Below are 27,745 nucleotides of genomic sequence, written 5' to 3' on the forward strand. Positions count from 1 at the left end.
TGGTTCAATTTATCTAGCTATCTGTTTATCTACCGAAGAGGAATGGTGGTTTGCTGGAAGGGATCGAGATTTATGGAAAGATAATTTAGCTTACGCGTAAACGTGAATAACTGTATGCAAATACGTTGCACGCGACTCGCACGGTGATTACTTCTCAATAAACGCCGTCCCGCGGCGTTTTGAAACCCCCGGTGGACCAACGCGCCCGCCGGGGGGAAAATCTGCGAGATCTCCCCCAGGGCGGTCGAGTGTGCGGCGTAGGAGCGACCCTAATTGAGATTTATTACGACGTTAATCCGGACCAATTGTGCGAACGAAGTTAAACCGTTGACCTCTCCCCCCGTTTGCGGGGGGGATGGGAGGCGAGGCGCAATAGCTCCGTGAGCACGTGCCGCATGGGGACAATACTGAATTAACCCTTTCTACTCACTTTCCACGTTTCCTCTCGCGTCTAGCACGAAAACAGTGCGACTAAAAGTCAGATGCGCAAATACAAGATATATTTTCGCGAGGCAAGTACATTGAATGCATCGTGTAGGTATCTGTTCGAACTTGAATTAAAGCAAAATGGCAAAGTAATATAGTTGATTATATTGCGCGAGAAGGGAACAAACGAAAACTGATTGTTTTCGTCTGCGACGAATAATTAACTTCGTCTTCGAATCCTTATCGAACTGCGAGCTCAAATTTGTTTCGAGTTTTCTGAACCGAAAGCTCAAATAGTTAAATCTTCAAATATTCTGTCAAAAATAGATTTCTCTTCTTCAACTATACGGTCCAAAACTTGAATTTTTTTCGAATTTTGAAAAAGTGGGGCCAATTTCACAGACGTTCCAAACTTGAAGTTTGAACGTGTCTACTCCAAATCATTCAAGTAAATCGACACATAGTTGGCTCGTTTGTTCGAGCCTTGATTCAAAGGTCACTCGCGCCCCTTTGATTTTTCTAGAGAAGATACAAGAAAAAAAATCAAGACCGCTTCTCATTCCGCTTCTGGCACGCGCAACTTCATAATGAGGACAGACCTTCATTGATTAAATTTTCTTTGGACAACGTCGAGCATTGATACCAGCCGACCGGCAGATAAAGGGAGATAAGAGTCGCGATGCCGAAGTCTCGTTCTTCCCTACCAAATCGCGCGTCCTATTTTTTTTTAAATAAAAATCGAGCGATTCTCGTTTCGTAAAATTGGGATTGTTTCGCTCACAATCAGTGGCATTCGTTACACAGAAAACCGTGAAATATCTGTCCTTAGATTTACAATTTATAGAATAGATTTCCTTTTGTCGTAAACATTGTAAAGATGTGGATCAAGGATTTTTTATGTTGATCGACTTGAATCGTTGAAATATAATTTCTAATTAACAATATAATTATTAGATATTAGATTGAATTTTAATACATAGGTAATAAGAGATTTAATATGGAAAAATAATATTGATTATATAAAATAAATTATTATTAAAGCAAAAAATATATTTAAATATTTAATATAAAACTAATAAAATATATTTAATTTAATGTCGCAGTAACTGAAACAATTAGAAAAATTATACATAAATTATTAAAATACTCTAATGTAGTATCCAATAACATTATCCAATTACATACACAGAAATTAAAATAAAATAAAATTTTATTATCAATACTCATAGCTTACTATTTTTTTACGCATATTCAAAGTTTTACAATTTGATAGAGTTACAGAGGTCTGTCAAAAATTAGAAATAAACTTTTTGACTGCTACTTAGCCGCTCAGTGAGTTGTTATATTACTGAACGCATGGCACCTATTAACGTACTTACCTGTTAACATGACTATACTTTTGCTTTGATGGGAAATATAATTTTTTTTTAAATTAACACTTTATATGATTCATATTCGAACCATCTTCTAGATTCGAAAATTTCAAATTGTTTGGATTCGAATCATAGAAATTCGAATCGAATTGAATCGGGTGAGATTTGTACTCGAATAGTTCACATATCTCTAAAACGTTGATTGAAAATATAGTATAAGAAAAGAAGAACAAATAATAATAAAATGAGACGTTATTGGTTGCCATGCTATCTCGCGTTATCGTTATCTGATGGACTTCGTGGAAGAAAACTGAGCTGATTTCCCACACGTTTGGCCGATATAAAAAGGGCTTGCGTTTTAACCTGCGTGTGGAAGATACGCAGAAGACACGCAAAAGACTGTAGTGGTAGCCGTATATACACATACGTATAGGTGCGCTAGGAAAGGTATCTATCACTGGCGTCAGCTCTACCGGGGCACAATGGAGAACAAGGGCCTTTACCTGTGGTCCTCGACAAGTCCCTCTCTGCTCCCTCGCCCGTAGAATAGCCGGTCTCCCCCTTATGCTCCCACCATTTTCTATAGCCTCCTACTTACGTTATTGAGCGAGTGTGCCTTTCTTCGGCTAGGACTATCGAGTGCGTATCCCGGGGAGACTTCCTGGATTAGTCATTCAAAAATGCGACGAATTTCAGAAGGGACTAAAATCACGAAAAAGCAAAAGAGACCATTCATTCAATGTTTTGGCCCGTTTCAAATCGATTTTTTCTCACCGGAAACGTCGCAAAAGTTACCGTTTTGTATCACACATATAGACACATAATTTTTAATATTATCTATCTTTGCACAAGTATGTAAACTCTACATTTAAAATTCCATTGAAATAGAATCTATTCGAAACGAACTGAAAATGTTTTTGTTACCTGTTTGTTCCTTTTACCGGAGCTTAGTTTTTGAGCAATTCTGCATTTTTCGATTGTTTGTATCCCGAAAAGTTATCGTGAATACCACGGAATTTTTATAGAGGAAAAGTCAATTTAAAATCGATCAAATAATTTGTCAGTTTGGAAGGAGTACGCTTATGCGTTGTGAAGAATGCTCCGTACGATACTCTTATTGCGGCACAGTTGAACGTAACGTCGCCGATGGTATATACCGGCAAGACGCAACGATTTCTGCGAGTCGCGATAACAAAAACTCGGCAAACGACGGAGATCGTAGTTTGCGGCCTTTACCGGCTCCGGAGTGGCCTTAGGCCGTTATCCTCTCCGCCCCGCGCCGTTCCGAGCGACCGGATGTGCCGGCCACCTTTTGCTTTTATCGTTCCGTGACCGCGTCATCTTCATTACAGTCATTTTCCTGTCCTTCACGCCGCGGAATCCTCTGCGTTTGATACCTGCGTCCATCTCCTTTCTCGTTGAAGCCTAGCCTATATTTTCTTCATTTTTCTTCCCGTCTGCGAAATCCTTTTTGCCGATTTGAACGTATTGGAGCGCATCAAGCTCTCCTACCAGAATGTCAGGATATAATAGTTTATAGCAGAAAGCAAATAAGCGGAAGTGTATTTCCAGAATAATGTTTTTCAGTTACTATTAACAGAAAAAAGAATAAAATATAGAACAAAACATCGTTATTGCCGTTAATTTTTCGATTAAATACATGGAAGCAACTAGATAAAAGGGTAAAAGAGAGGACGAATGTCCGAAAGGAGAAGAAGACGAGATTCCTTTGAGAGATATCGGATGCAAGCCGGAAGATCTTCGAATTTTTGACCCACCGTCTCTCGGTTATTACAGCGAATTCTTCATCGGGCCCACGGGCCCCTCTCCTCCGCATATCGGCTCCTCGAAGGAAAGGCGGAACGTTCAGAATGCCGGGAGAACCGGAGGCCCCGCGCTGTGCTTCGGGACCGCTATTGTCTCGACCTCGTTACCGTAGTCGCGGGGCTTTATCTTCATGAGACCTGGCGACGACAAAAAGCAGCGCGGGCCTCAAGTCCTCACAGTGCGCCACTCTGTAATTCCCATTATTATTCGCCGCGGCGTGGAACTCGTCGACGCGAGGCGATGCCATGGGACGCGGTAGCCGGTGCACAGGGGCCACTGACCGCTCCCTCCCTTCCCTCGACAAGGCTTTCTCGTTTTTCATGGCTTCTTCTTCTTCTTCTTCATCATCTTCTCCTTCGTATTCCTCTCTCTCTCTCTCTCTTTCTCTCTCTCTCTCTCTCTTTCTCTCTCTTTCTCTCTCTTTCTCTCTCTTTCTAACTTCTCGGTTTTATTCCCTTAGGCCTGCTGTGTACTTGCACTCGGCGTCATAAATTAGGAGTTTCTATCGTGGTACGGTAGAGAAGTTCCATATTCGCGTATCTCGTACATTCGCAGCAATTCCGTTCATTTGCAGCAATTTCTCATATTTATTTTTTGTTAAGGCACGAATTCCTCGGATATTCGTCGTTACGAGCGGCAGCGAATCCTTGAATTGTTCGCTTCGCGCCAAATTGTTTTTTGGTAGCTCGCCAATGTTAGATTTCCGCAGCTCATTCCGATATCGTGCCGAGCGTGGCAATCGCGTTCCCAGCGAATTACCGAGCAGAGACAGAGACTTATTTCTTTCCCGTTTCATCAGTGTTGCGTGCCGTTGAAAAACCGCGTTACTTCGCATTTAAATGTAATTTAATTTTTTACAATATTTGGATAATTAAAAACCACGCGATTTGAGATTTAAGAATCGACAAGAGGAAGGGAGATTGATGCAATACGATAAATCTCCCGCGTAGCGCAACGTCACGGTGTAAACACTTTCCCGATAGACGTAATACCTTCGTCGAGTGCACGCGGTGGAAAAATTGCGAAACGTGACTTTCCGTTTCTGTCACGCCCACGGCAAGTAAATTACACATGCCTCTTCGCCATTATGTCGCCCGCGACATTTCCCAGCATGAGCTGAGTCACATGTGTCGAAGCAAGTGCATCCGTGCTCGTTCTCCGACTTTCGACGCCCTTCTCGCGCGTCGCGGCACTTCATCTCCCACGTGCTTCTTCTGTTCACGTTCCTCCGTTTTCTTTCGCTCGTGTGCGCGGCCGCCGCTACATTTCCTCCGCGTTTCCTTTGTTCCGCCACTGACCACACACCACGCGGCAGAATCGCGATGAAAAGTGAAAATATCGGTGAACGGGACGACGCGCGCGTTGCACACGCTCGAGTCTCGAGTCAGTTGCTAGTATGCAGCTTGCGCAACGCTCGCTCACTCAAGGTCCCTATCGGTAACGGAAAATTCTCGCTCACCTGAGTGCGAGTGCGAAAGGACATTGGAGACGGGTGCTTAACGTTAACACGGATCGTCTGTTCCGGGAACACTCCGCGTTTCCTCGGGATTAATCATCGACCGTTGCATCACTCTCACCGAGAGATGCTATTGTGGCTTGGACGGCTCTAGCGCGCGATGCGCAACGAGTCACCTTCGTGAAACGACTATTAGCGACTTCTTAATGTTTCCACGATTTACGTAACGACATTAGACATTACAAATTATCTACTGAGCAGTTTGCACTCCTTTCCGTTTCATTCTGAATCGCGAGCAGACAAAATAAATAAAGAATATTTAGCGGAAAACTTCTAATAAGTGGAAAACATCTCAAGGATGGGTAGAGAAAATAAGCAAAGAATTTATATCTAGTTTTCGACTAAACTAGGCTCCTAAAGCGATTAACCCTTTGTAGTCACTTGGGTCAATATGACCCACATTCATTTGGATCTAAATATCAGCTAAATGTCTAGCTTAAAATGGGGCTTGATCCGCCATCTAGAAGAGTTTGAAGTATTCTCTATAGGTAGAGACCATTAATCATGTACTGTTCACGATTTTTTTTCAACATGTTGCCATTTGATTTCTCACAAAACCGCAGTTTTTTTATATTCTAGAATGTTTAAGGTATGTTCCAGAATTATTTGAACCCGATTGGACCGATACCATTAAAGTGGCAACCATTAAAAATCGATTGGGTCAATACGACCCAGTGGGACTATCGCGGGATTCTAGAGAAGTGTGACTACGAAAGGTTAATGACTTCGACAAATTGATCAGTTTCATTGGTCGTTGTGATAATACAATAAATTGGGTTTGATCAACCCAACCCAGTCCAGTCGAAAAAGCTATTAAATTCGTGTAATGTTTGGATACATTGAGCGCGAATCTGAGGTTTGCATGACTCCTTTCCTTTCCTCGATTTCTATCCGTTCTGCCCACCTTCGCCTCTGTTGTCTCTCATCTTGACCACGGTTTCCTGTTTCGTGCGAGAGGAATTAGCGTGGATACGCTAAATCGTTCTCGCGATCGCCAGCCTTGCTAGCGTTCCCCTTCGAGCGATTTGTACGTCGATCCTTTCATGGGACGTTTCCTTCGCGGCGAGAACAAAATCCGTAAGAGCAAGGGAAAAAGAAGGGCAGAGGACGAAGGACGTCACGCGAAGGAAGGGACTGTGAGAAACTGCCGCATGCTCCTCGGGATGTAACTTGATCCAATTGAGGTTCTCTCTATAATTCTGAATCTTCTCTTGCCAATTTACATATTTTTTAAAACCAATTTTAACAATGATTGGATAATCGAATGTACAGAGAAGATAGTTTTATCACTGAAAACAAGGAAAGTCAGATTGTTTCTTACTTAATCTTTTAAGCCTGATCTACAATGTGCTCTTTGCTTCCTGTTTTTTGCTCTTAACCTGTTTGCGACTATCCCGTATTTCGCAATTGCGTCGCGTAACGCGATGTTTTTTGTTCTCTGTCGCCCAAGATAAAAATTGACGAACTTCAGAAGAGACAAGAAACATCACGTTACGCGACGGAATTGCGAAATACGAGATAGTCGCAAAGAGGTTAAAAGCAAAAAACAGAAAGCAAAGAGCACATTGTAGATCAGCCTTTACCGTAATTACCTCATCAAACGAGCACATATAGCAAAACTTTAACGAACGGAAATATTCGCCTTGGATGTCCTGCAGCGTGATGTCTTTTGCACCTCGTAGATGTGCTTTTGTTCTTCTCATGATGCGTTCACGCAGTGCCCAGTCACGGTGACGCGGTAAAGCAGGATTTCTTCAAGGCCGTAAAATAGGCCGCGCGGAGACCCTCCGCATAATACGCCGCCGCTTACTACGGTCGCCGCGTGACCGTCTGGCTGCACGCGTGCACGCACGGCCACGCACGGCCAGAAATAAAGTCACGGAGCCGGGTCACGGATCGTTTTTCAAGAGTGCATCGCGTGCATCGTGCTCCAACCACTGATTCTCCGTTCGGTTCAATCCGGTTCAGTTTAGTCCAGTTTACATCTGCCGCCGACTCGGTATAAATAAATAGAAATCCTACGCTGTTTGTTGTTAATTGAATGTTTGGGATTTGGGATGAGGAGTCCTCCGCATTTTTAGACGTATACACACATGCAACTCCGTCGTTCTCGTCTTCCGCCCGAACGATTGAAACAATTTTTTTTTCCGCCACAACGCCGCAGGAGAGAATAAAGCAGGGGGGATGTGCGCCGCGCGTGTAATCGGACGCATTAAAGGACCTCCCTTTGGAGAGCATCCTTGCATCCGCGTTGCAGCAGGCGAGGCGACCCGCACAGGTTCCCCGGTTACCGGCTTACGTATACATGCCGCACATGGTCCGACAGCTGCCCCCAGTTCGTTTTATCCCAGATTGTTCACTGAACTTCGGAACGCGTGCATCCACTGCATCCTCCCGCCGGTGCACTCGCGCGTGCATAACAAATACGTGGGGGAGAGTGCATCCGCGTCGGAGACGGAGCGGAGCCCCGAAAACTTTACGGTACGGCGCTAATTTAAAGCTCGTGAACCAACGCGTGGAAGAACCTGCCTGCGCTCTTGCGCGACGTTACTTAAACTTTTCTCTTATCCCAAGGAGTACTCGGACAACGATTTTTCTCCCTTCACACACAGACCCCGGAAAAATCTCTTGAAAACTTAGGAGCAGACTAAATACCGTTCAAGAACCTGCAATTACGTTTAGATGAGATCACTAACGTTCTCAGGTTTTCAAAGGTGTAAAAGGATACCAGGTAGAAGAACAGGAAGTCATGAAAGCGATAACACAATTATGATAAATGATATAAACGTGAACTAAATGTGAACTAAAATTCCTCATGAAAGAGGAAGATAATTAGAAATAAATGAATACGATAAAGAAAGGTATATGAAAAACTTGTAATTACGGAGGAAGGATTTGCAGGACAACGGGATGCACAATACGAGTAGACTGAGTAGACAAACGGTGTGCGTCTATGGGAATGTATCTTCGGTGGGAATCTGCATGTAGCTGTGTGCTAATTCGGAGTTGTGCCTCGTTAAACATGCGGTTTTTAAACGCTCGGCCGGCACCGTTGCGATAACAGGACGGCTCTCAGTCTCGGCGATACTTCGCATACGAGCGACTTGCAATTTCTCGCTACGATGCACCTTCAGCTATTAATCACCGTAGAGGGGATGTGCCGTAATCGACGGTGCGGATGCGCGCGGACAAGTAAATGAAACATGTGCATTTGTGAAAAAACATATCGTCATTTTGTCACGCATGTTTAATATTTTGTTTTCTGGAAAATCAGCTTAGAAACGTATGCGACATTCGTGATTTTCAAATGTCATCTTTTTCACGTATACTGATAGAAATCTTTGTACGCTCATAAATCAGTTTTTAAACTCATTTCCGTTATTAATATTGTTTTACGAGTTGAGAAGTGAAGTCACATATCCGGGATCAAAGTAAACAACTGGATAAAATCGATCTGACGATCGATATATGCATCATGCATCTTCTCATGGTTGAAGAGTTCACGGAAGCTCCCTTGGATGGCTCGCCGAAGTCGACCGCATTCCGGGACGCGGATTGTTTACGCTCAATGAAACGTGGCATGTTCAAACTAACTCAATTCTCGCCTTTTTTACGAGCCCCGAACGTGCATCGACTACGGATAACAACACGTGGCAGCGATTTCGTGCGAGTTTACACGCCTGAACTTTTCTACCATATGTGCCTTGCTTGCACTCCTGCATGGTTGTACTCTAGTAAGTGCATTCCACTGCCGGTGGATGGTTATTTCTAGACAAACCCCTGAAAAAACCCCTTTCTCGTCTAGGCGCTGACTCATCGTCGTCCATCGGAACGCAGTATATAATAATAATAATTTATGCATAAGAGATGGTAGTGATAATTTACAAGACAAATATGATATACAAATGCAACGCGAAAGAATACACGCAAAAAATAAGGCGTTACAATAAGGCTAGTAGTGCCTACCAGAAATTAAAGAAAGAGAATGTAAAAGAAATAATGATGTTTATACCATAAAATAGACAGAATGTAAACGAAACAAAAAACTGCCCAGAAGAATCTAAAGCGTCTTAAAGAAGAATGAAGGTGGATAAGGAGTGGGACATGTACAGATCGACGTGTTTATCTGAAACAAGATCCCCACAGTTGGTGTTCTTGGTGTCCCTTTAGGATAAATAAACGTCTCGACGTAAACGAAAATATTTTCCCCGCCAACTGCAGCTCGTTTCACTCAAGCTCGAGACGTTGCGCGACTCAGTGCAGCGGTCAAAGCCGCTTTCGCACGCGTATAAGGGCGAGACCTTGCGCGATTCCTCTCGCTTCGCGAAACTGTAAACGTTTCCACGCGATGTGGCGAAGGAACCGCTGCGCACTCGAAAGCAACTATGGTTGTCCCAATTTCCCGACCACCGCGAACAATGGTGGCGATGGAGATATCATAAATATCGCGTGAGTAGCGATATTTACGACGATAGTGCGGCAAGAATTCGTGGTTCGCGGTTATATTATCTCAAAAGTTACGCAAAAAATATCTCGACTCTCGCATGCAGGTCACGCATGAAAAATGACGTTTTTATTGTTATTTTTCAAATTGTATATATGAGAACGCAATAGGAAATTCGCGCGAAGTTAATTCTCTACGGGGTCACGGCCTCTTCTCCTGGTCGGGTGCATTCTAGAGTTCAATCTCGACCGTGAAACTCGCTCGTTTTGCTCTCGGCTTATTGGCGAACAGCCAAATATCCCTGGTATCGTGTCTGGTCTGAACCGCCACCGACTTTTCATGCATGCTAGTCGCTCCGCAATCGCATTCGAACGCGTTACACTGAATGATGTCTCGCGAATGACAGACAGATAGGGTGTTCCGGAATCAAAGAAACATGAATTGGTTTCAGGTGTGCAGTTTTATTACATTAAGATTCTAAAATTAAGATGATGAAAATATTTTCTGTTAAATATTAAAGGATGACATTTAAATATCTTAAATAACATTTTGGATAAAGAATTTTACTTTATATACCTCAAGGAGCCTTAAAGGGCGTTTTGAAGGAACGTACCTAACCCTAACCTCAAATTCATCCACTACCTTACTGTTTCCTCCTTTGGACCAACGGTTTAACGTCTCTTCCGAAAGACGGAGCCCAGTTTTCTCCGCATCTTGCACGGAGAGGCGCGGTTTTTTCGGAAAAAAAACTTTTCCATGATTCATGGCTCTAGTGGACTCGAACCTGGTTCCTCAGATTACGAGTCTGGCGCTCTACCACTAGACCATACCGCCGCCCCTCCTTAAATAACATTTTGTTATTTTTAACTACCATGTGTGTCGAATTTGTTACTTTGATACAAACCAGCATTATTTTAACTCTATTGGTTTAGTTAAATTAACATTATTTTAATTAAATTAATGACATATTGAGTAGGAACAGTGGCGACCTATAGGAATGATTAAAAATGACTCAAATTGAATATAATTTGACACTACGAATTTAACAGTGTAGTTTCTGCGTGTTAAGAAAAGGAATGAGAAATATAGCATTTTCTCGACAATTCTTGATAGTGCTTTTATCGAAAAGCACTGTGACAACACGTTTCTGATTGAAATGAAAAAATTATTAGCAATTTTAGTAAATAATGAAAATGTAAAGTTGACGCTCCGTTTACCCAGATTTCTATTTTTCATATTTAATCGAATCATATTTAATCTATTTTTGAAATGTATCAGGAATCTTATAGAGGTCTTTGAGTAAGAGCCACAACTTTTATTAATTATATTTTAAAAATAAAGTGCTAACTTTACAGAAACATGTGGACGTTTTTTTTGTTCAGATAAGTCAACTCTAAACTTGGCAAGAAATAACGCTGTGCAATTTCTGCCTGAGATACCGTATATATGTTATATCTGGAAAATTGTGAGAAAAGTTCATCGCATGTTACGTCACTTAAGAGGATTGATCGCATCCGCCGCCGTTGGCGCATTTTAAAGGAACTTCGAATAATAGTTACCATCAGAAATAATTCAAGAATCCGCGCACTTTAATTTGCAGTAGAATATGCATTTCTACGTCCGCATTGCCGGTTTTTTATTGATTACTCGAATGAATACAAGCATTTTAGTAGCGATTTATACTATAAGATGATTTTAATAAGAAACATCCTCCCATTTATAATCGAGGTAATTTGATACAGATTTTATTACGCAAAGATATATTTTATATACATATACTTTTTATTTAAATTTAAATAATTATATGTATATTAAATATATGTATGTAATATATATGTATAAATTGTATTATTTTATACATATGGAGGAGTAAAAACCACAGTGGTGTAAGTCAAACTTTTAAAAATATTTCCTCGTGTGCATAGATGCAATCTGTACAATATATAAATTGCATCTATGCACACGAGAAAATATTTTTAATAAAAATTGACTTACATGTGTGGTTTTTACCCCTCCATATATAGGTATAACATAAATAATTTAAAAACTACTCCGTCAAACAAATTTAAGTTTTACACAGCAATATTTCCTTTATGCGTACGTGGTCAAAAGATAAAACCATAAGATTGAAAAATAAAAAAAGGAGCTAGAAATTTGTCGAGGAAATTCTGAAAAATCTCCGATATCGAAAAATATCCGCCAAGTGGCGCGACCCGAGAGAACTCGAGAGGTTGGCCACCTGCAGACTGCAGTGAAAAGGGAGTCAGCACCCTGACAACGGCAATATAGCTGGCTGCGTGCAGTAAGACGCAATGCGCAACGTTTTGCGGTGCCTCGCCCCCACCGACCGGTGTGTATTATCTGGGCATCTCCGTTCGGAATCCGTGGCAAGTATATCTAAAAGTGCTTGTCCCTGCATATCGCGCTCCGAAGACTTTCTTTTTTTTTCTTTCCGTCACTCTCCAGTTCTCGCGCTGCGCGCTGAGAAATCTCTTGCAAAAGTTATGCAAAATTATTATTCAAAGTAATATTGTAATTATAATTATGATCCAGAGATAAGAATAAACATTGTAAATATAAGAATATAAAATATTTATATTTATTCGTACTTTATATATATATATATATATATATATAATTATGTATATAAATATATATATTTATATATTTTTTTTTTATTTTTTACATATTTTTATTGTATCTTTTTCCGCGTTTCCTGATATTTAGTTAGCAGTTGGTTATATTTTTTATTCTTGAACGTTCAAATTATTTCTAATATGCGCTTGCACTTTTCCGCTAACCAAAACGTGCCGGGTTTGCGTTTTTTCGATTTTTCTCGCAAGACTACCGTTTATCACGTCCTTCGCATCGTTAGCATACAACGAACCAAATTGTAGCGGCACGACCGCTTAAAGATGAATGGATCCCGACGGTGGTTTCTGGGTCGCGTACGCGAAATAGAAATTCCTTCATTTTGCTGGACGACACCAAAGCCTTTCGTTCGCGACCCGCGTCCATGCCCCTCTGTAAACGTGCCACCCCGTTTTACCCTTAGTGACAGCTGCGTCGCTTAAAATAGGGGTTTTTTCAGCGGCCTCGGCTTGCACGTATTGTACCTGTGTTGCGTGTATATGTGTGAGGTCGTGTGCACGGCGAATCATGCGATGATTGCCATCACAGTTATGTTCAGTAACTCGTTCTAACACAATTTTTATAGGAGCACGCGTTTCATTTCCGATGCTCTAGATTTGCTTACGTCAGATATTTATGAAATATTTAACATGGAAATATAAACCTGCCTGACTAAAAGGTATTTCGCGAATTTCATAACTTCAAGAGGCTAATGTCTTTTTTTTTATTATTGCGCATCCTGTTTGAATATAGAGCGTCATTCTTAAGTATGATTAAAATTGAAAATTATCTTATAATCTTTACTTTTTTATCTAGTAATATTTCAGGAGTTGATCAATATATATGAATGAGCCAACTAAAAGTCTCTAAATTTGCCGCAAGAATATATTCACTTGAGTTATTACTTATAAGTGAAGAATTAATTATAATTAATACAAGTATAAATTCTGGAAACATAGGTATATTCCAGGCGGTTTTTCGCAAAGGTAGAAATAGGGAACAAGTTAAAACCGTCCAAAGTTTGTTTAAAATAAATAAAGGTCTTAATACGCGTTGCGAATGCATCATTTTTATCTCTGCATCGAAATCGACATTTATTTTTCTTCTCGCAGATGCAGTTATGATTGGAATTTCATCGAATACTTAGCGAAAATTCAACTCATGAATCTCATGAATCTTTGGAAAGCGATTACACGTCATTTTCTGCCAAGATGCCTCCGTTAAAACTGTTCTCTCGTTAAAATTCCATGAAAGTCTACTTCTAATTAACTTGCGATTTGCATCCTCGATATGATGCTCGAACTTTCCATTTGGACGCAAGACTATTTAGAGGATCTAGAACGAGCGGTTTTTAAAAGCGTTAAGTAACACGTATACTCTCTTCCCTCGCTCGAGAGAATCTGAATCGATTACATTCTGGCTGAAGTCAATCGTCGGTTTTATTGAACGAGTGAATACAGAAAGTGAACGTGAAATGCTATTAATGTTATTTATTTCGAAATTCGCTGTTTTCTCCACTTGTTGTAAAGAGATTCTAGTTTTCATCTGCAAAATATAATCCCTATATCATATAATTATTATTATATAATAGTATTACATATAAATGAATAATTTAATTTATTTACATCAAAATTATTAATTCTTATTATAAAATCAGTTTATACATATAATCAAATATTAAATATTACTGTTACAAAGAACTTTTAACGTAGATAAAAATTGTTAGCTATATATCAAAACATCAGTCTGCAGTGCGGTAAGTCGTTCGGACGCGTGCTAAGAATTTAAAATCCACAGCACAGCTTAGATTGCAAGTACTTATTGAGCGGCGCAGCACGTGCTGCAACAACTGCACCTGTTAATACTCGAGAAGCTTACCTCTGCAATAATTAGCCCGCAAACGAGAGTCTCGTTTGGAGTGTACTGTTCCTCGCACATTAACACCTCCACCTATATCTTATTCCCGCCGCATTTAGCGATACCTTAACAAAAGAACGTTGCATAATTTATTTTATCCCCCGTGAGCACATTCTAGGAATTCTTCTAGGAAATGTTCTAGCTTTAAAGTGCCTGTTCTTTTGCTCGGCGGAGAGCGAGCTTGCAACGAGCTTGAAATAAATAACGGCAGTTAAATAGGGGCGCATAAAATGTAGGGTTTAGCCGGTTTATTCTTAGGTGTTCAACGTGTCTTCTTACACACGCGTTTTTACGAATTGCGCATTCTCGTGAAGCGCCCGATTAGCGTCACGGTGTCACCTCATCACGCTTTCGCAAGATGCGCAATAATTAAGGAGATAAGATCCGGAAACTGGATCCTTCAGCTGAATCCTCGTTACGCGAGGCACCTGAAACGCTAACGACGTTAAATAAAATATAAACCTCGTTCCCCTTACAAGTTAGCCTTCGCGGAGATAAACCGTTGTATCATACAAAAAATTTAATTTGTTCGCGTCCAAGAGACTCTTAACGATTCCAGTGCTCCGTTATGTTGACGAGATGAGGAATGCGAGGGATACAAAGGAGCACATCAGAGCATACTTTGGTTAATTCGAGGTGGAATTTTCTTCGCAAAAATGACAGATAAAACGACACAGGCATATTAAGTTACTTCGAGATAAAGACCGATCCGTGTTTTTAGAAAATCCTAAACCAGGATAAGCACGCTCGTTTACCGTGCGTTACTGTCCGATCTTTAGCATTACATACACCTAAGTTTTTTTATAATTTGTAATTAAGGCTCGCGTGAACATTCTGTTAAAGTAAAGTCGAAAATTAACCCATTAAATCCTAGGACACCTCTACGCGTTTTTTTGTTTTAAATCCTTGTAACTCGGGTTAATCAAAATTTTTAGTTTTAAAATTGGCATTTATAGGGATAAAAAGAGTTGCTCTTTCCGAAAAAATCGGCGATAAGGTGGGATATCTTAAAAAAATATATAAAGGTTGAAAGTAGAAGTAAAAATGTGATTTCTGCGGGAAAAAATGATGTATGTACACAACATTAATCTAATTGGAAATAATCTTGTTGATTCAATACGTCAGGCTCTTGTTTTAATAAAATAAGTATTTGTTTCACTAATACTGTTAATACATAATTTGTTTCTGTGTGCTTTTTTACTGACATATTGTAAGATATCGACGGCGCGAATACTCGCGCCTGCAGCTCCGAATGATCGCCGCGTGAGTTAGCGGCGTTAGCGGCGCTGCCGATACGTCGCGATTGCGAAAGCCCACGATTGGCTGATGAGATTCTACGAGATGACCATATATGGTCATAAAGCGGATGACGATATGACCATATATGGACATAAAACGGGCATCGGTCGCGAACCTGTTCGAACATGTTCAACCAAGAGAAGGCGAGTTCGGTAAAACGAAACAGTTAGTCGGAAAGGACCACTCGAAGGGATCGGTCGTGCTCATGCTTTCCGTTACGTTCCGGCGTACCATTTAGAATAAGGAATCCGAGCAATGGATCATATCGAATAAAGTTATTCGTTCCTACCGTTAAACCCTGGCTAATGTATTTATTACATATATCCTGACTCCTCCCGTTCGATACCTCGGGACTTCAAAAATAACCTTACAATATATTCAATTAATAAATGATTTTTTAGTCTATCTTTTTGAATAGAATAAATCGATATAATTCTTATTTAAGTGACCTATAACAAAAATTCTACTCAAAAAGGTAGATTTTTTAAATCTCTAACTTTCACCTTTATATCTTTTTTCTTAATTATCCCACCTCATCGTCGACTAAATTTTTAGAGCTACTTTCTTTATCCCTAAATATCAATTGCGGTCCAAAAACTTTGATTAGGACTTGAGTTAAAAATTTAAAACACACACACACACACACACACACAGAAAAATGCGTAGACGCCTTCTAGAACTTAATGGATTAATCAGACTATAATTTCGTCATCAATTTATATCCGCAAAATACAGCCCTCGGTAAATTTTCGTTTTCGCTAGTCATCTAAAAACCATTTGTGTCTAGAAAAAAAATCAAACTGCGAGACTTGTCACATATTATTGCCATATGTGGCAGCGATATCATGTGTACTTATAAGTACCTTTCGTCGACGGTGCTTATCGGGCCGAATCGATATTTATGGCGGCCCAGGTGCGACGCGATCACACGATGTTCTTTCTTAAGAATCCGCCTACGATACGGCGTGACTGATTGTACCGCGTGTGTGTGATTAGAACGCGGACCCATGCATCACGCGGTGCATCAGGTCGGAATGAATTGCCGGTTGAAAGGTATAGTCCGGGAGCCAGCTGCCATTTTAAGTGAATCATTTTAAAAAATCTGAGATTTTCGGCTAGTGTTCAATTCGGTCTGCTAATAAACGAAGTGAACGTCAGCTTCCATGGTAGCGGTGGGTGTTGCCGCGGCAGCCACCCACACACGTATAATTATAATAAAAATAAACCGACATAAAGAAAGCTGAGACTTTGTTTGTACGTTTATTATGATCTAAATAAACGGAAAATAATAGTCAGCTGACTTCATGGTGGGGGGTTGTACGTCAGCTTCTCGCCCAAACATGCGAAAAATATTCGCTGAGTAAACTTATACTAAGAAAGCTGAAATTTGGGGAAGTTATAGTCGACTTTAACAGTTTCACGAAAATAATTGTCCGCTGAGCTTTTCGCGGTGGAAAAGTGCTCAGCTGACGACTGAAAGATACGGGGCGCGGGCGCGTGGCATTCTTTACTGCATCAGCTGAGCACTTTTCCACTGCGAAAACCTCAGCGGACAATTATTTTCGTGTAACTGTTACAGATAACTATAAGTTTACAAAGTTTTAGCTTTCTTGGTTTCAGATAACTTGATTTTTATTAATAAAACAATGCGTATATGCGCGCGGGCGCGTTGCGCCTATCTCACGGCATCAGCTGCTTCTCTCTCACGCTAAATTATGCTATTGATTATATTCAAATATGTAATTATATTTAACGCATTTATTGACAAAAATAATTTTTAATTTACGTTTTTTTTTTTAAATACGTATGAGGTATGACATTTACTCTTCAGTCTTCCTCATCATCGCCCTCAAACTCTTGCTCGCTTTCATGGTCGCTGTAATCCATATCGATCATCGGCGTCCGATCCTCATCATCTGTAAGCAAATATAATAAATAATATATTATTACATAAAAAAGTTTTTTAATTTAATTTTATAATTTTAATACATATATAATATAATAATATAATAACGCAAGAGCAAAATTTTGAAATTAATTAGAATATTATTTATAAAAAGTGTTCACGTTATAATAAAAAATTGTTTTAATTGTTTCTAAACTGTATTTTTAAATTAAAAACAAAACTAATCTAAAAATTACACTTGAATAAAGAAATAGTGAAGTATAATTCTGACCTGCAGTACTTTCTTTTTCTTCCTCGATGGTAATATCGCCAAGAGAAGGGGGTAGCTGATCGCCGTCGAACCATTTGAATAAAAATTTGTTGTCCTCTTCTCTCCAGCCGTAATCAGTCAATTTACAAACTTCTTCGTATGCTGCAGAACGTACATTTCGAGTTCTATGCCATTCTGTCTTTTCTTTTTCTTTAATTTTCTTTGATGTACGTGAATTCTCATATGTGTTTCTACAAAAATTATGGTAAAACATCAACTTATTCTGTGACTGCAAATCGTGTAATTTATCAATAAGTGCTATGTCGTCTAAATCTAACGCAAGTTGCCCTATGCGTATTAAAGATTTTTCATTTTCTACACGATGTAATGGTTGTTCCCGACCTTGGTGTTTTTTGCGATTTTTTTTGCAAAAAATACAGACAGGTTGTTTAGGTACGTTCTCACTTACGGAATCCTTGTTTTTGTCAACATTGGCATCCGCGCTTCCAGCAGCACCTACGTCGTCACAATCCTCACTTTTACTAACATCATCGCCTGGAGCATGATACTCGCTTCGAACGTTATCCTCGCCTTGATCGATGCCCTCGCCTTTGTCAGAAACCATGCCTTGAACTGCATCCTTGCTTTCGGCAGAAAACTCGCCTCGATCCACATCCTCACCTTGAACAGCAACCTCCTTTTGAATAGCACTGTCGTTTTGACTAAAAAATAATTACAGTTATACACGATATGAAAATCATCACGTTTGAATAGTAGCTACGTTCGAAAGTTACTTCGTTTTCAAGGGCACTGAAAATACTTACTCTCTTTCTGAAGATGAGGATGCTTGCTTATTTGGATCGTATCCTCTCTGCTTCGGCGGCAAAGCTGTGAAGCGGGCGTAGCAGTTACTGTGGTATTTCTGATAATTATCAACTTTTGCAGGCAATACAACGTCCGCCGAATGCAAACGATGTTCCTGCCGAATCTTTAATACAGTTAAACACTTGCTCCGTATCTTCATCGAAACACTTTAATTTGCCACTTTTTTTGTGGCAAAATACACAGAAACTCAGAACATTGGACATTTTCGTTGTACATGTACTCTACTCAAGTATAACGGACACACTGGCTTGGCTACAATTGTATTCGATCATAAAACTCCGGTGTTTATGAGCGTGTAGCCGAGACGAGGAAATACATCTCTGTATCCATAAATATTTACTTCTGGCATTTGCATGTGAAATGTTTATTATTTATAATATTATATATACGTATTTACTGTTTATATTGTCATGTAGACATATTTAAGGGTGTAATTGAGCGACAGAGATAAGCAGCTGAGTGCGATAGGCGCAACGCGCCCGCGCGCATATACGCACCGTTTTATTAATAAAAATCAAGTTATTTGAAACTAAGAAAGCTAAAACTTTGTAAACTTATAGTTATCTGTAACAGTTACACGAAAATAATTGTCCGCTGAGGTTTTCTCAGTGGAAAAGTGCTCAGCTGATGCAGTAAAGAATGCCACGCGCCCGCGCCCCGTATCTTTCAGTCGTCAGCTGAGCACTTTTCCACCGCGAAAAGCTCAGCGGACAATTATTTTCGTGAAACTGTTAAAGTCGACTATAACTTCCCCAAATTTCAGCTTTCTTAGTATAAGTTTACTCAGCGCATATTTTTCGCATGTTTGGGCGAGAAGCTGACGTACAACCCCCCACCATGAAGTCAGCTGACTATTATTTTCCGTTTATTTAGATCATAATAAACGTACAAACAAATTCTCAGCTTTCTTTATGTCGGTTTATTTTTATTATAATTATACGTGTGTGGGTGGCTGCCGCGGCAACACCCACCGCAAATGCGCAAGCTGACGGTCACTTCGTTTACTAGCAATACTAAATGAACCATACAGCAAAATCTTAGGTTTTTTAATTTTGGTCATAAAAAATGGCAGCTGGCTCCCGGACTAGTAAAACGATGCGCGCGGCAAACTCGTCGCCCGCGATCGTCATCAGCCTGTGAATTGTTATTGTTTATACATCCGTAGGAACTTTCTCTAAAGTTCTAAAGAATGTTCCACATAAATCATAAATCATAAATTCGCGGTTCAAATCAGCAGAAGTCGCAAATACATGCACAAGTTTGTGCAAACTATAAATATTATATGTAAAATATTATTCGAGTTTATCTCGTAGACAGATACCTTGCTTTAACCCGGGAATGGGCGCTTAATTATCTGAAGTCATTTTTACACCCCAATTTAAAGTCATTGATATTAATTACACATTGCTCATTTTTGATTGGTCTATAATTTATTAGTATTTAAGGACAATATAGATTGACATCAACATTTTCTGAAAAAAATAAGAAGAAAAAAATATTTAAAAAACGAAAGAAACGACACATTAAACAATTTAGTATGATACTGATAGTATTTTCTAAAAACTGGAGATCTTAATTAATAAAGCGCTTATGTATTGCTTTGTGATAGGATTCCACATTTAAAGGTTCGTAAAAAGAATAGTTATTAGAAAAAAGAACATTATTATATAATTATATATAATTATATATGAAATCATTCATATTGTATTTGCTCCAGAATGATTAAAAATAATTTATTTTTATGATATTTGTTTATTATATTATATAAAAATATAAGTTACATAAATTACTTTTAAATGAAAATAAATATTTATAAAAACTTGATTCTCCTTAAATCTTTTATGTATTAATCGGATTGAAGTATAATAAATATGTACAAAAATATCATTAACAAAACATGTTTTGCATTAGATAAATTTATTACTTGTTATTTTTTTCTAAGTATTTGCACATATTATGTTTTCATTGAATTTATTTTTAATTTTTTCTATTTTCTACTAATTGTTATCTATAATTATACATTATTATTTATTTATTATAAACATATTACATATATACTTATTGTAACTCATATTATTATTTCGTATTTATAATATAAACTCTTATCATATTTTATTAACTTTTGTATAACGTAAACGGTCACCTGGAATGGTGTCTACACCCCAACAAGATTCAATAGGTCTATACTATGAATGTACAGGTCTTAAATTTTTTCTATTATGCGGGTTGGGTCTCGGAACCTTTGAATGAAACGTAGGTATGGATTCTCGATCCATAAAAAAAATTACTGAGACGTAAGCTTTATTTTTTCGACACTGGGATACAAAAATCACCTTAGGTCCCCATTTCTGGGTTAAAGATGATCATATAAATCTTTTCGGATATTTTCTTTAAACTGTTCTGTTTAGAGAACTAGTTTTGCGTCATGAAAGTCAGGAAGCGTTCGAAGTGTACTTTGTTCAAAGCTACTAATATCTATAGAAAGGCGCACATCGAGTCGAGGCATCCTACTTTAAAGATAATTATATAAGTAAATGTCTGTGTGGAAATCTTTTAAGCTGTTCCGGTTAAAAACTATAATAAAGAGTTTTGTATCTTGAAAATCGGCTGGCGTACCTTCTTGAAAGTTGTGTGTGTGAAGCTAGCGTCTCATTTTGCGGAAACTCACAAATTATTGAGAGTTCTGACTTCCTTTTCAATAGTTCTAGAGTTCCTGCTAGTTTAAACAAATAGTTCTGGCTTTTAAAGCCAAAAAACGCGTCAGTACAAACTGAGACGCTAGGTTCACGCAGCGTCTCACTTTGTCCTACACAAGTTCCACTACTGTATCTCATCAGATTTTGCGAGATCTATAGTTCTATAACAGTTCTATAAAGAGTTCTGCCATATAAAAGCAAAAAAATTAATTATAAAGTACTAAAAAAAATTACAATGTAACGAGTATACCGAGTTGAGACGCCAGTTGAAATCTCGGAGTTCCAATTTATGTAAAATATTTTTCGAGTAGTTCTGAGCATATTGAAGCATTTCTTAAAGAGTTCCGAGCGTTAGAATATTTGTGTTATATTTTAAAAAATTAATATTAACCGAAAAGTAATCATAACGGAAAACGATGAAACGTTAAGCGAAATCTCGGAGTTCCGGTTTATATAAAATATTTTTCGAGTAGTTCTGAACATATAGAAGCATTTTCCAAAGAGTTCCGGGCATTGGCATTGTTGTATAATTTGTAAATAAATTAATAACACTCGAAAGTCAGGAATTTATCGAAAATAGGTGAGACGCTGGCCGTATTTCGACAGTTCTGCGAGTTTTATTATAATTTTCGTACAGTTCTGAACGTGTTCTAACGTTTTCTAAAGAGTTCTGGCGATAAACATTATTTAATCATTTTTTAAATAATTTTTATCGCCCGAGAAAGACGCATTTACGAGTATATGAGTGAGACGCTGTAGGAAATCTCGGAGTTCTGGCTTATATAAAATATTTTTCGTATAGTTCTGAACATATAAAAGCAATTTCTAAAGAGTTCCGGGCATTGGCATTGTTGTATAATTTGTAAATAAATTAATAACACTCGAAAGTCAGGAATTCATCGAAAATAGGTGAGACGCTGGCCGTATTTCGACTTCTCTGCGAATTTTATTATAATTTTCGTACAGTTCTGAACGTGTTCTAACGTTTTCTAAAGAGTTCTGGCGATAAACATTATTTAATCATTTTTTAAATAATTTTTATCGCTCGAGAAAGACGCATTTACGTGTATATGAGTGAGACGCTGTAGGAAATCTCGGAGTTCTGGCTTATATAAAATATTTTTCGAATAGTTCTGAACATATAAAAGCAATTTCTAAAGAGTTCCGGGCGTTGGCAATGTTGTAAAATTTTTAAATAAATTAATAACGCTCGAAAGTCAGGAATTTATCGAAAATAGGTGAGACGCTGGCCGTATTTCGACAGTTCTGCGAGTTTTATTATAATTTTCGTACAGTTCTGAACGTGTTCTAACGTTTTCTAAAGAGTTCTGGCGATAAACATTATTTAATCATTCTATATGTTCAGAACTATACGAAAAATATTTTATATAAGCCAGAACTCCGAGATTTATTCCTACAGCGTCTCATCCATATACCCATAAATGCGTCTTTCTCGGGCGATAAAAATTATTTAAAAAATGATTAAATAATGTTTATCGCCAGAACTCTTTAGAAAACGTTAGAACACGTTCAGAACTGTACGAAAATTATAATAAAACTCGCAGAACTGTCGAAATACGGCCAGCGTCTCACCTATTTTCGATAAATTCCTGACTTTCGAGCGTTATTAATTTATTTAAAAATTTTACAACATTGCCAACGCCCGGAACTCTTTAGAAATTGCTTTTATATATTCAGAACTATTCGAAAAATATTTTATATAAGCCAGAACTCCGAGATTTCCTACAGCGTCTCACTCATATACACGTAAATGCGTCTTTCTCGGGCGATAAAAATTATTTAAAAAATGATTAAATAATGTTTATCGCCAGAACTCTTTAGAAAACGTTAGAACACGTTCAGAACTGTACGAAAATTATAATGAAATTCGCAGAGAAGTCGAAATACGGCCAGCGTCTCACCTATTTTCGATGAATTCCTGATTTCGAGTGTTATTAATTTATTTACAAATTATACAACAATGCCAATGCCCGGAACTCTTTAGAAATTGCTTTTATATGTTCAGAACTATACGAAAAATATTTTATATAAGCCAGAACTCCGAGATTTCCTACAGCGTCTCACTCATATACCCGTAAATGCGTCTTTCTCGGGCGATAAAAATTATTTAAAAAATGATTAAATAATGTTTATCGCCAGAACTCTTTAGAAAACGTTAGAACACGTTCAGAACTGTACGAAAATTATAATAAAACTCGCAGAACTGTCGAAATACGGCCAGCGTCTCACCTATTTTCGATAAATTCCTGACTTTCGAGTGTTATTAATTTATTTACAAATTATACAACAATGCCAATGCCCGGAACTCTTTGGAAAATGCTTTATATGTTCAGAACTACTCGAAAAATATTTTATATAAACCGGAACTCCGAGATTTTGCTTAACGTTTCATCGTTTTCCGTTATGATTACTTTTCGGTTAATATTAATTTTTTAAAATATAACACAAATATTCTAACGCTCGGAACTCTTTAAGAAATGCTTCAATATGCTCAGAACTACTCGAAAAATATTTTACATAAATTGGAACTCCGAGATTTCAACTGGCGTCTCAACTCGGTATACTCGTTACATTGTAATTTTTTTTAGTACTTTATAATTAATTTTTTTGCTTTTATATGGCAGAACTCTTTATAGAACTGTTATAGAACTATAGATCTCGCAAAATCTGATGAGATACAGTAGTGGAACTTGTGTAGGACAAAGTGAGACGCTGCGTGAACCTAGCGTCTCAGTTTGTACTGACGCGTTTTTTGGCTTTAAAAGCCAGAACTATTTGTTTAAACTAGCAGGAACTCTAGAACTATTGAAAAGGAAGTCAGAACTCTCAATAATTTGTGAGTTTCCGCAAAATGAGACGCTAGCTTCACACACACTTGAAAGTTCTCTCTTGACTTGAATCGTTACCTCGCTCCTTTTTGTTCACGACCAAACCGTAGTTCTACGGGGAACGACGAGAGGTTGCGACACACCGGTGCGGTGTACCCGCGTGTCAAGATCACCAGAGCGTGGAACGTCCGGTGGATACGGGCGGGTGCACGTGTCGGCTTTACGTGCGTTGCATGTGACTCGGCACCTCGGCATCCGCGGCCGTTCGTTCGCATTCTTTCCTCTCGTTCGTCAGCCTTTTTGGAGCACCGTAATAAATTATTACGTCTCTGGTACACGCTCGCAATGACTCAGGCTGTCGGTCAGCCGTATGGAATTCACGTGTAATCACACGAGATTAAGATCGAATCTGCCATACGAACTTCAAAAATTAAATTCCGCAATTAAATCGTACCGCCGCCTCTTCTTACGCCGCAATTAAATATTTTAATTCATTAGTTACCTTGTGACGTTAAATCTCTCTTCTTATTCCCCTCCTTTCGTTTCGCTGCTACCGTTTTATCGAGTCTTATTCTTCATAAACTTAATCAATATTGTACTTATTGTACATTCTTATGTTACTCAGACAGCATGCATGTCTAAAATCGGGACATAAGACGTCTTAAAGACATATCTTTAAGACATTTTTAAGACGTCTTAGGATATGATAGGTAGACTCTACCTAATTTACATCTGTCCTACGATCTATTTTTTTGTTCTATTTACTTTTTATTTTATGATCTATTCTTTTTGCGCTCTGATTATTTTGTTTCTACTGTAGGTATTAGGTAGACATCATGACAATGACTTTGCAGGCGCCTTTTGCATGTACATGATTCATTTATTATATTTACTATAATTTTATCCAAACTATTTATAAACCAATCTTATAATATACTTGTGAATTGCAAGACTAATCTGTAATCTGTGGCGCCATAAGGCTTCCATCAGTCTCTGCGAGATCGATCTGAAAAAGAAAACGTTTCTCTGTTCGCAGAACCACTTCAAGAGCCGCGCTTCACCAATCAACCGTCTAGCAGTGGCAATATACTTAGCGAGAATCGCACCAAGTTTCTGCAATGCCAAGCGAGAGGTAGGAATCACAACCGTAACATATGGGCTTTCTCTGAAAATTTCCTGGCGTAGGAACAACAAAGAGAGATAGAGAAAGAGTTTTTGAAAATTTACTCCGGTAATAAATTTTAGTAACAATTCTTAATCTTGGAAAGTGTTGCGCATCTCTGTTTACACTTGTAAAAATTTTGAATGTATCTTTCTGAACAGAAAAAGCTTATATTTTCTTTTTTAATAGATTGTTGCTCTAATTCAATACTAAAATGGCTTTAAGTAGCAAGATCTTTAGAGATACTGCAAATTTAGTTTCATTTCTTTCCAAATATGCTATAGAAATAAAAACCCAGTTGTTATTACCATTTTGTTTATCCATTTCATCCAATTGCCAATAGTTCGAGCTATTCTGGCATCAATTTGTACGAATTGTCAAAATTTCTCGGGATTTTAGTGCCTAAGTATACAATCAATATATTACTTTGAATAAAAAAAATAAACAAAATATAAAAGAGCGAAAGAGAAAGGTAAGGACCGCAGCAGCATCGAGGATAAGGTTCGCCGCATGGTGTTTCATTGTCCTGCAGAAATATCGGTTGACGTACAGGCGGATGAGACGGTGGCCAGATGAAGCCTTATCAATGTCCAGCGTCATGTAATTCAATCGTATGACCCTGTACTAATGGTATTAGATAGCTCGCGGGCTGTAGCATCGTCCGTGACTTTGCATTGAATCATTCACTGAGTTTCTTCACGTTAAATTATTCTTCAACTGAAGATCGTACAAATAATCATTTTTACGCAGTTTAAAGGAAGTATACTTGTCAATGAGAGAGGTGGCCTGTGCATTTTTTAATTATCTTTACACAATTTTTAAACCTTTTATTCTTTAACTATCTTTTAGACTAAACAGTTGAGAAAAATTACTTAGGTATGTACAACTTTGTGTCATCTTCATAGGCAATCCTCAACCAAAGTACAAATGGTTCAAAGACGGAATGCCCCTTAACGTCGAGCTTACTTCGGGGCCTTACTACCGTATTCAGAGGACAGGGCGTGAGGACGCCGGGGTGTATCATTGCGTCGCAACGAACGACGTGGGGTCCATATTCAGCGATCATCTCATCTTCGCCGTAGCTTGTGAGTATCATCTCAACAAAGATATATATCCACTTTGCGGATTACGGATCGACGACAGATCGACGTTTCAATTCGCTTCAGATATGGGAACATTCGACGATCTCACGGAGAAAGTGGTGACCGTCGAGTCGGGTAGCGCCGCGATTCTGGAACTACCTCCGATCGAAAGCCATCCCACCCCTGACGTAACATGGTTCTCCTCGGACGGGACTCCTTTGTACGGCATAAAGTACGCCACGACTCATCACACGTTAATTATACTAAACGCTTCGGAAAACGATGAAGGCTCATACAGGTTTGTATAATTCATGCAATCAGTGCGCAGCAGTAGCTTATCCCACTTAATACTTTAACTGCAGCGCACAAAATCGCTGTTTTAAAATTCCTAACAAACGAAGTTTACACTTATACCTTTCTGATGATACAGAGCGAAGGCTATTAACACTCAATTGGGCAAGGAGGAGATCAGTCCGTTTTTTAAACTGAAAGTTACCGGTGATCCGAACGCGGAGGTAGCTCCTACTATAATCGTCAAGCCGCAGGACACGCAGATAATCAAGGATCAAGATGTCACACATTTAAATTGCATCGCAAACGCCAGGTATTCGCGAATTTTTGTTTATCATTCGCTGCATGTGATGATTTTTCTTCTCAATGCACAAACCATGTCGTCAATGTTTTCTTTCCAGAAGATTCGGAATTGTAGCTTTAATATCGAGACTTTAATATCGTTTCAGATCGCTTCACGAGCTAAGGACTTTGTGGATGAAAGACGGCATTCCGATCGAAAACTCTAGGATATCGTATAGCTTTAACGATTCGTGGAACAGAACACTCGCATTGATTTCAGCCAACATAACTTACACAGGAATTTACTCCTGCCACGTGGACTTGCGGAGTGGTGGTTATCCGACTGTAAATGCTAGCGCTAAAATTGTTGTATATGGTAAGCGTGATCAACAATAAACATGTAGATAATAAATATGTGAATAATTCAGTAAAATACCGATAAGAAAATAGTCTTGTGACTATGTTTTAAAAAGTAAGAATACAACACTGAAAACAAAAATAGGCCTGAGTCTTTCTTAAATTTGTCGTTATGCTTTTCTAGAAAAACCGACATTTATAACAGAATTGAAAAGGGAAACTCTAAGCGATTACGGGTCCACGGTAACGTTACCATGCGACGCTAATGGCGTGCCGCCTCCTACAATCAGTTGGTTCCGTAATGCCGAGCCTATCGATCATTTACTGGGAACTAGGTACGCCTCGGCAAATATTTACCTTTGTGATCATTAGAATCCGAGGGAAGGAGAGAGAGAGAGAGAGAGAGAGAGAAGCTTTTTAATTATTTCTATTTTAATTATCAGTTTTGTTGGAATTTTTTCCTGTAAATCTAAACCTATAATTGTTCCACATGGAAGTGATAAGTGAGAAATAAATTTTTTATTCTAGATATTTTTATTATTACAAATTAAA

The 27,745-nt window shown here is 38.6% G+C and overlaps 2 protein-coding genes across 6 annotated transcripts in view; one reads left to right on the forward strand and one right to left on the reverse strand.

Moving 5' to 3' along the window:
- Sdk (sidekick cell adhesion molecule) overlaps positions 1-27,745 on the forward strand; it is a 46,387-nt gene that overhangs the window by 2,666 nt on the left and 15,976 nt on the right. For all 5 annotated transcript variants that reach the window (XR_011733638.1, XM_071788421.1, XM_071788422.1 and 2 more), the window contains exons 2-7: positions 25,056-25,151; positions 26,087-26,266; positions 26,348-26,561; positions 26,694-26,867; positions 27,004-27,212; positions 27,378-27,528. Coding sequence is in view for 4 of the 5 variants with exons in the window: in XM_071788421.1 (XP_071644522.1) it covers positions 25,056-25,151; positions 26,087-26,266; positions 26,348-26,561; positions 26,694-26,867; positions 27,004-27,212; positions 27,378-27,528 (1,024 nt within the window). In the remaining variant the exon portion in view is untranslated. The remainder of the gene's footprint in view (positions 1-25,055; positions 25,152-26,086; positions 26,267-26,347; positions 26,562-26,693; positions 26,868-27,003; positions 27,213-27,377; positions 27,529-27,745) is intronic.
- LOC139819372 (uncharacterized) lies at positions 17,089-18,962 on the reverse strand. The gene is made up of 2 exons (XM_071788654.1): positions 17,611-18,962; positions 17,089-17,349 (listed from the first exon to the last, which is right to left on the reverse strand). The coding sequence occupies exons 1-2, from the start codon at positions 18,212-18,214 to the stop codon at positions 17,261-17,263; spliced, it is 693 nt and encodes a 230-aa protein (XP_071644755.1). The 5' UTR covers positions 18,215-18,962; the 3' UTR covers positions 17,089-17,260.

This window comes from Temnothorax longispinosus, chromosome 9 (genome assembly GCF_030848805.1).
Source record: "Temnothorax longispinosus isolate EJ_2023e chromosome 9, Tlon_JGU_v1, whole genome shotgun sequence".
In the NCBI taxonomy this organism is placed as follows: Eukaryota; Metazoa; Arthropoda; class Insecta; order Hymenoptera; family Formicidae; genus Temnothorax; species Temnothorax longispinosus.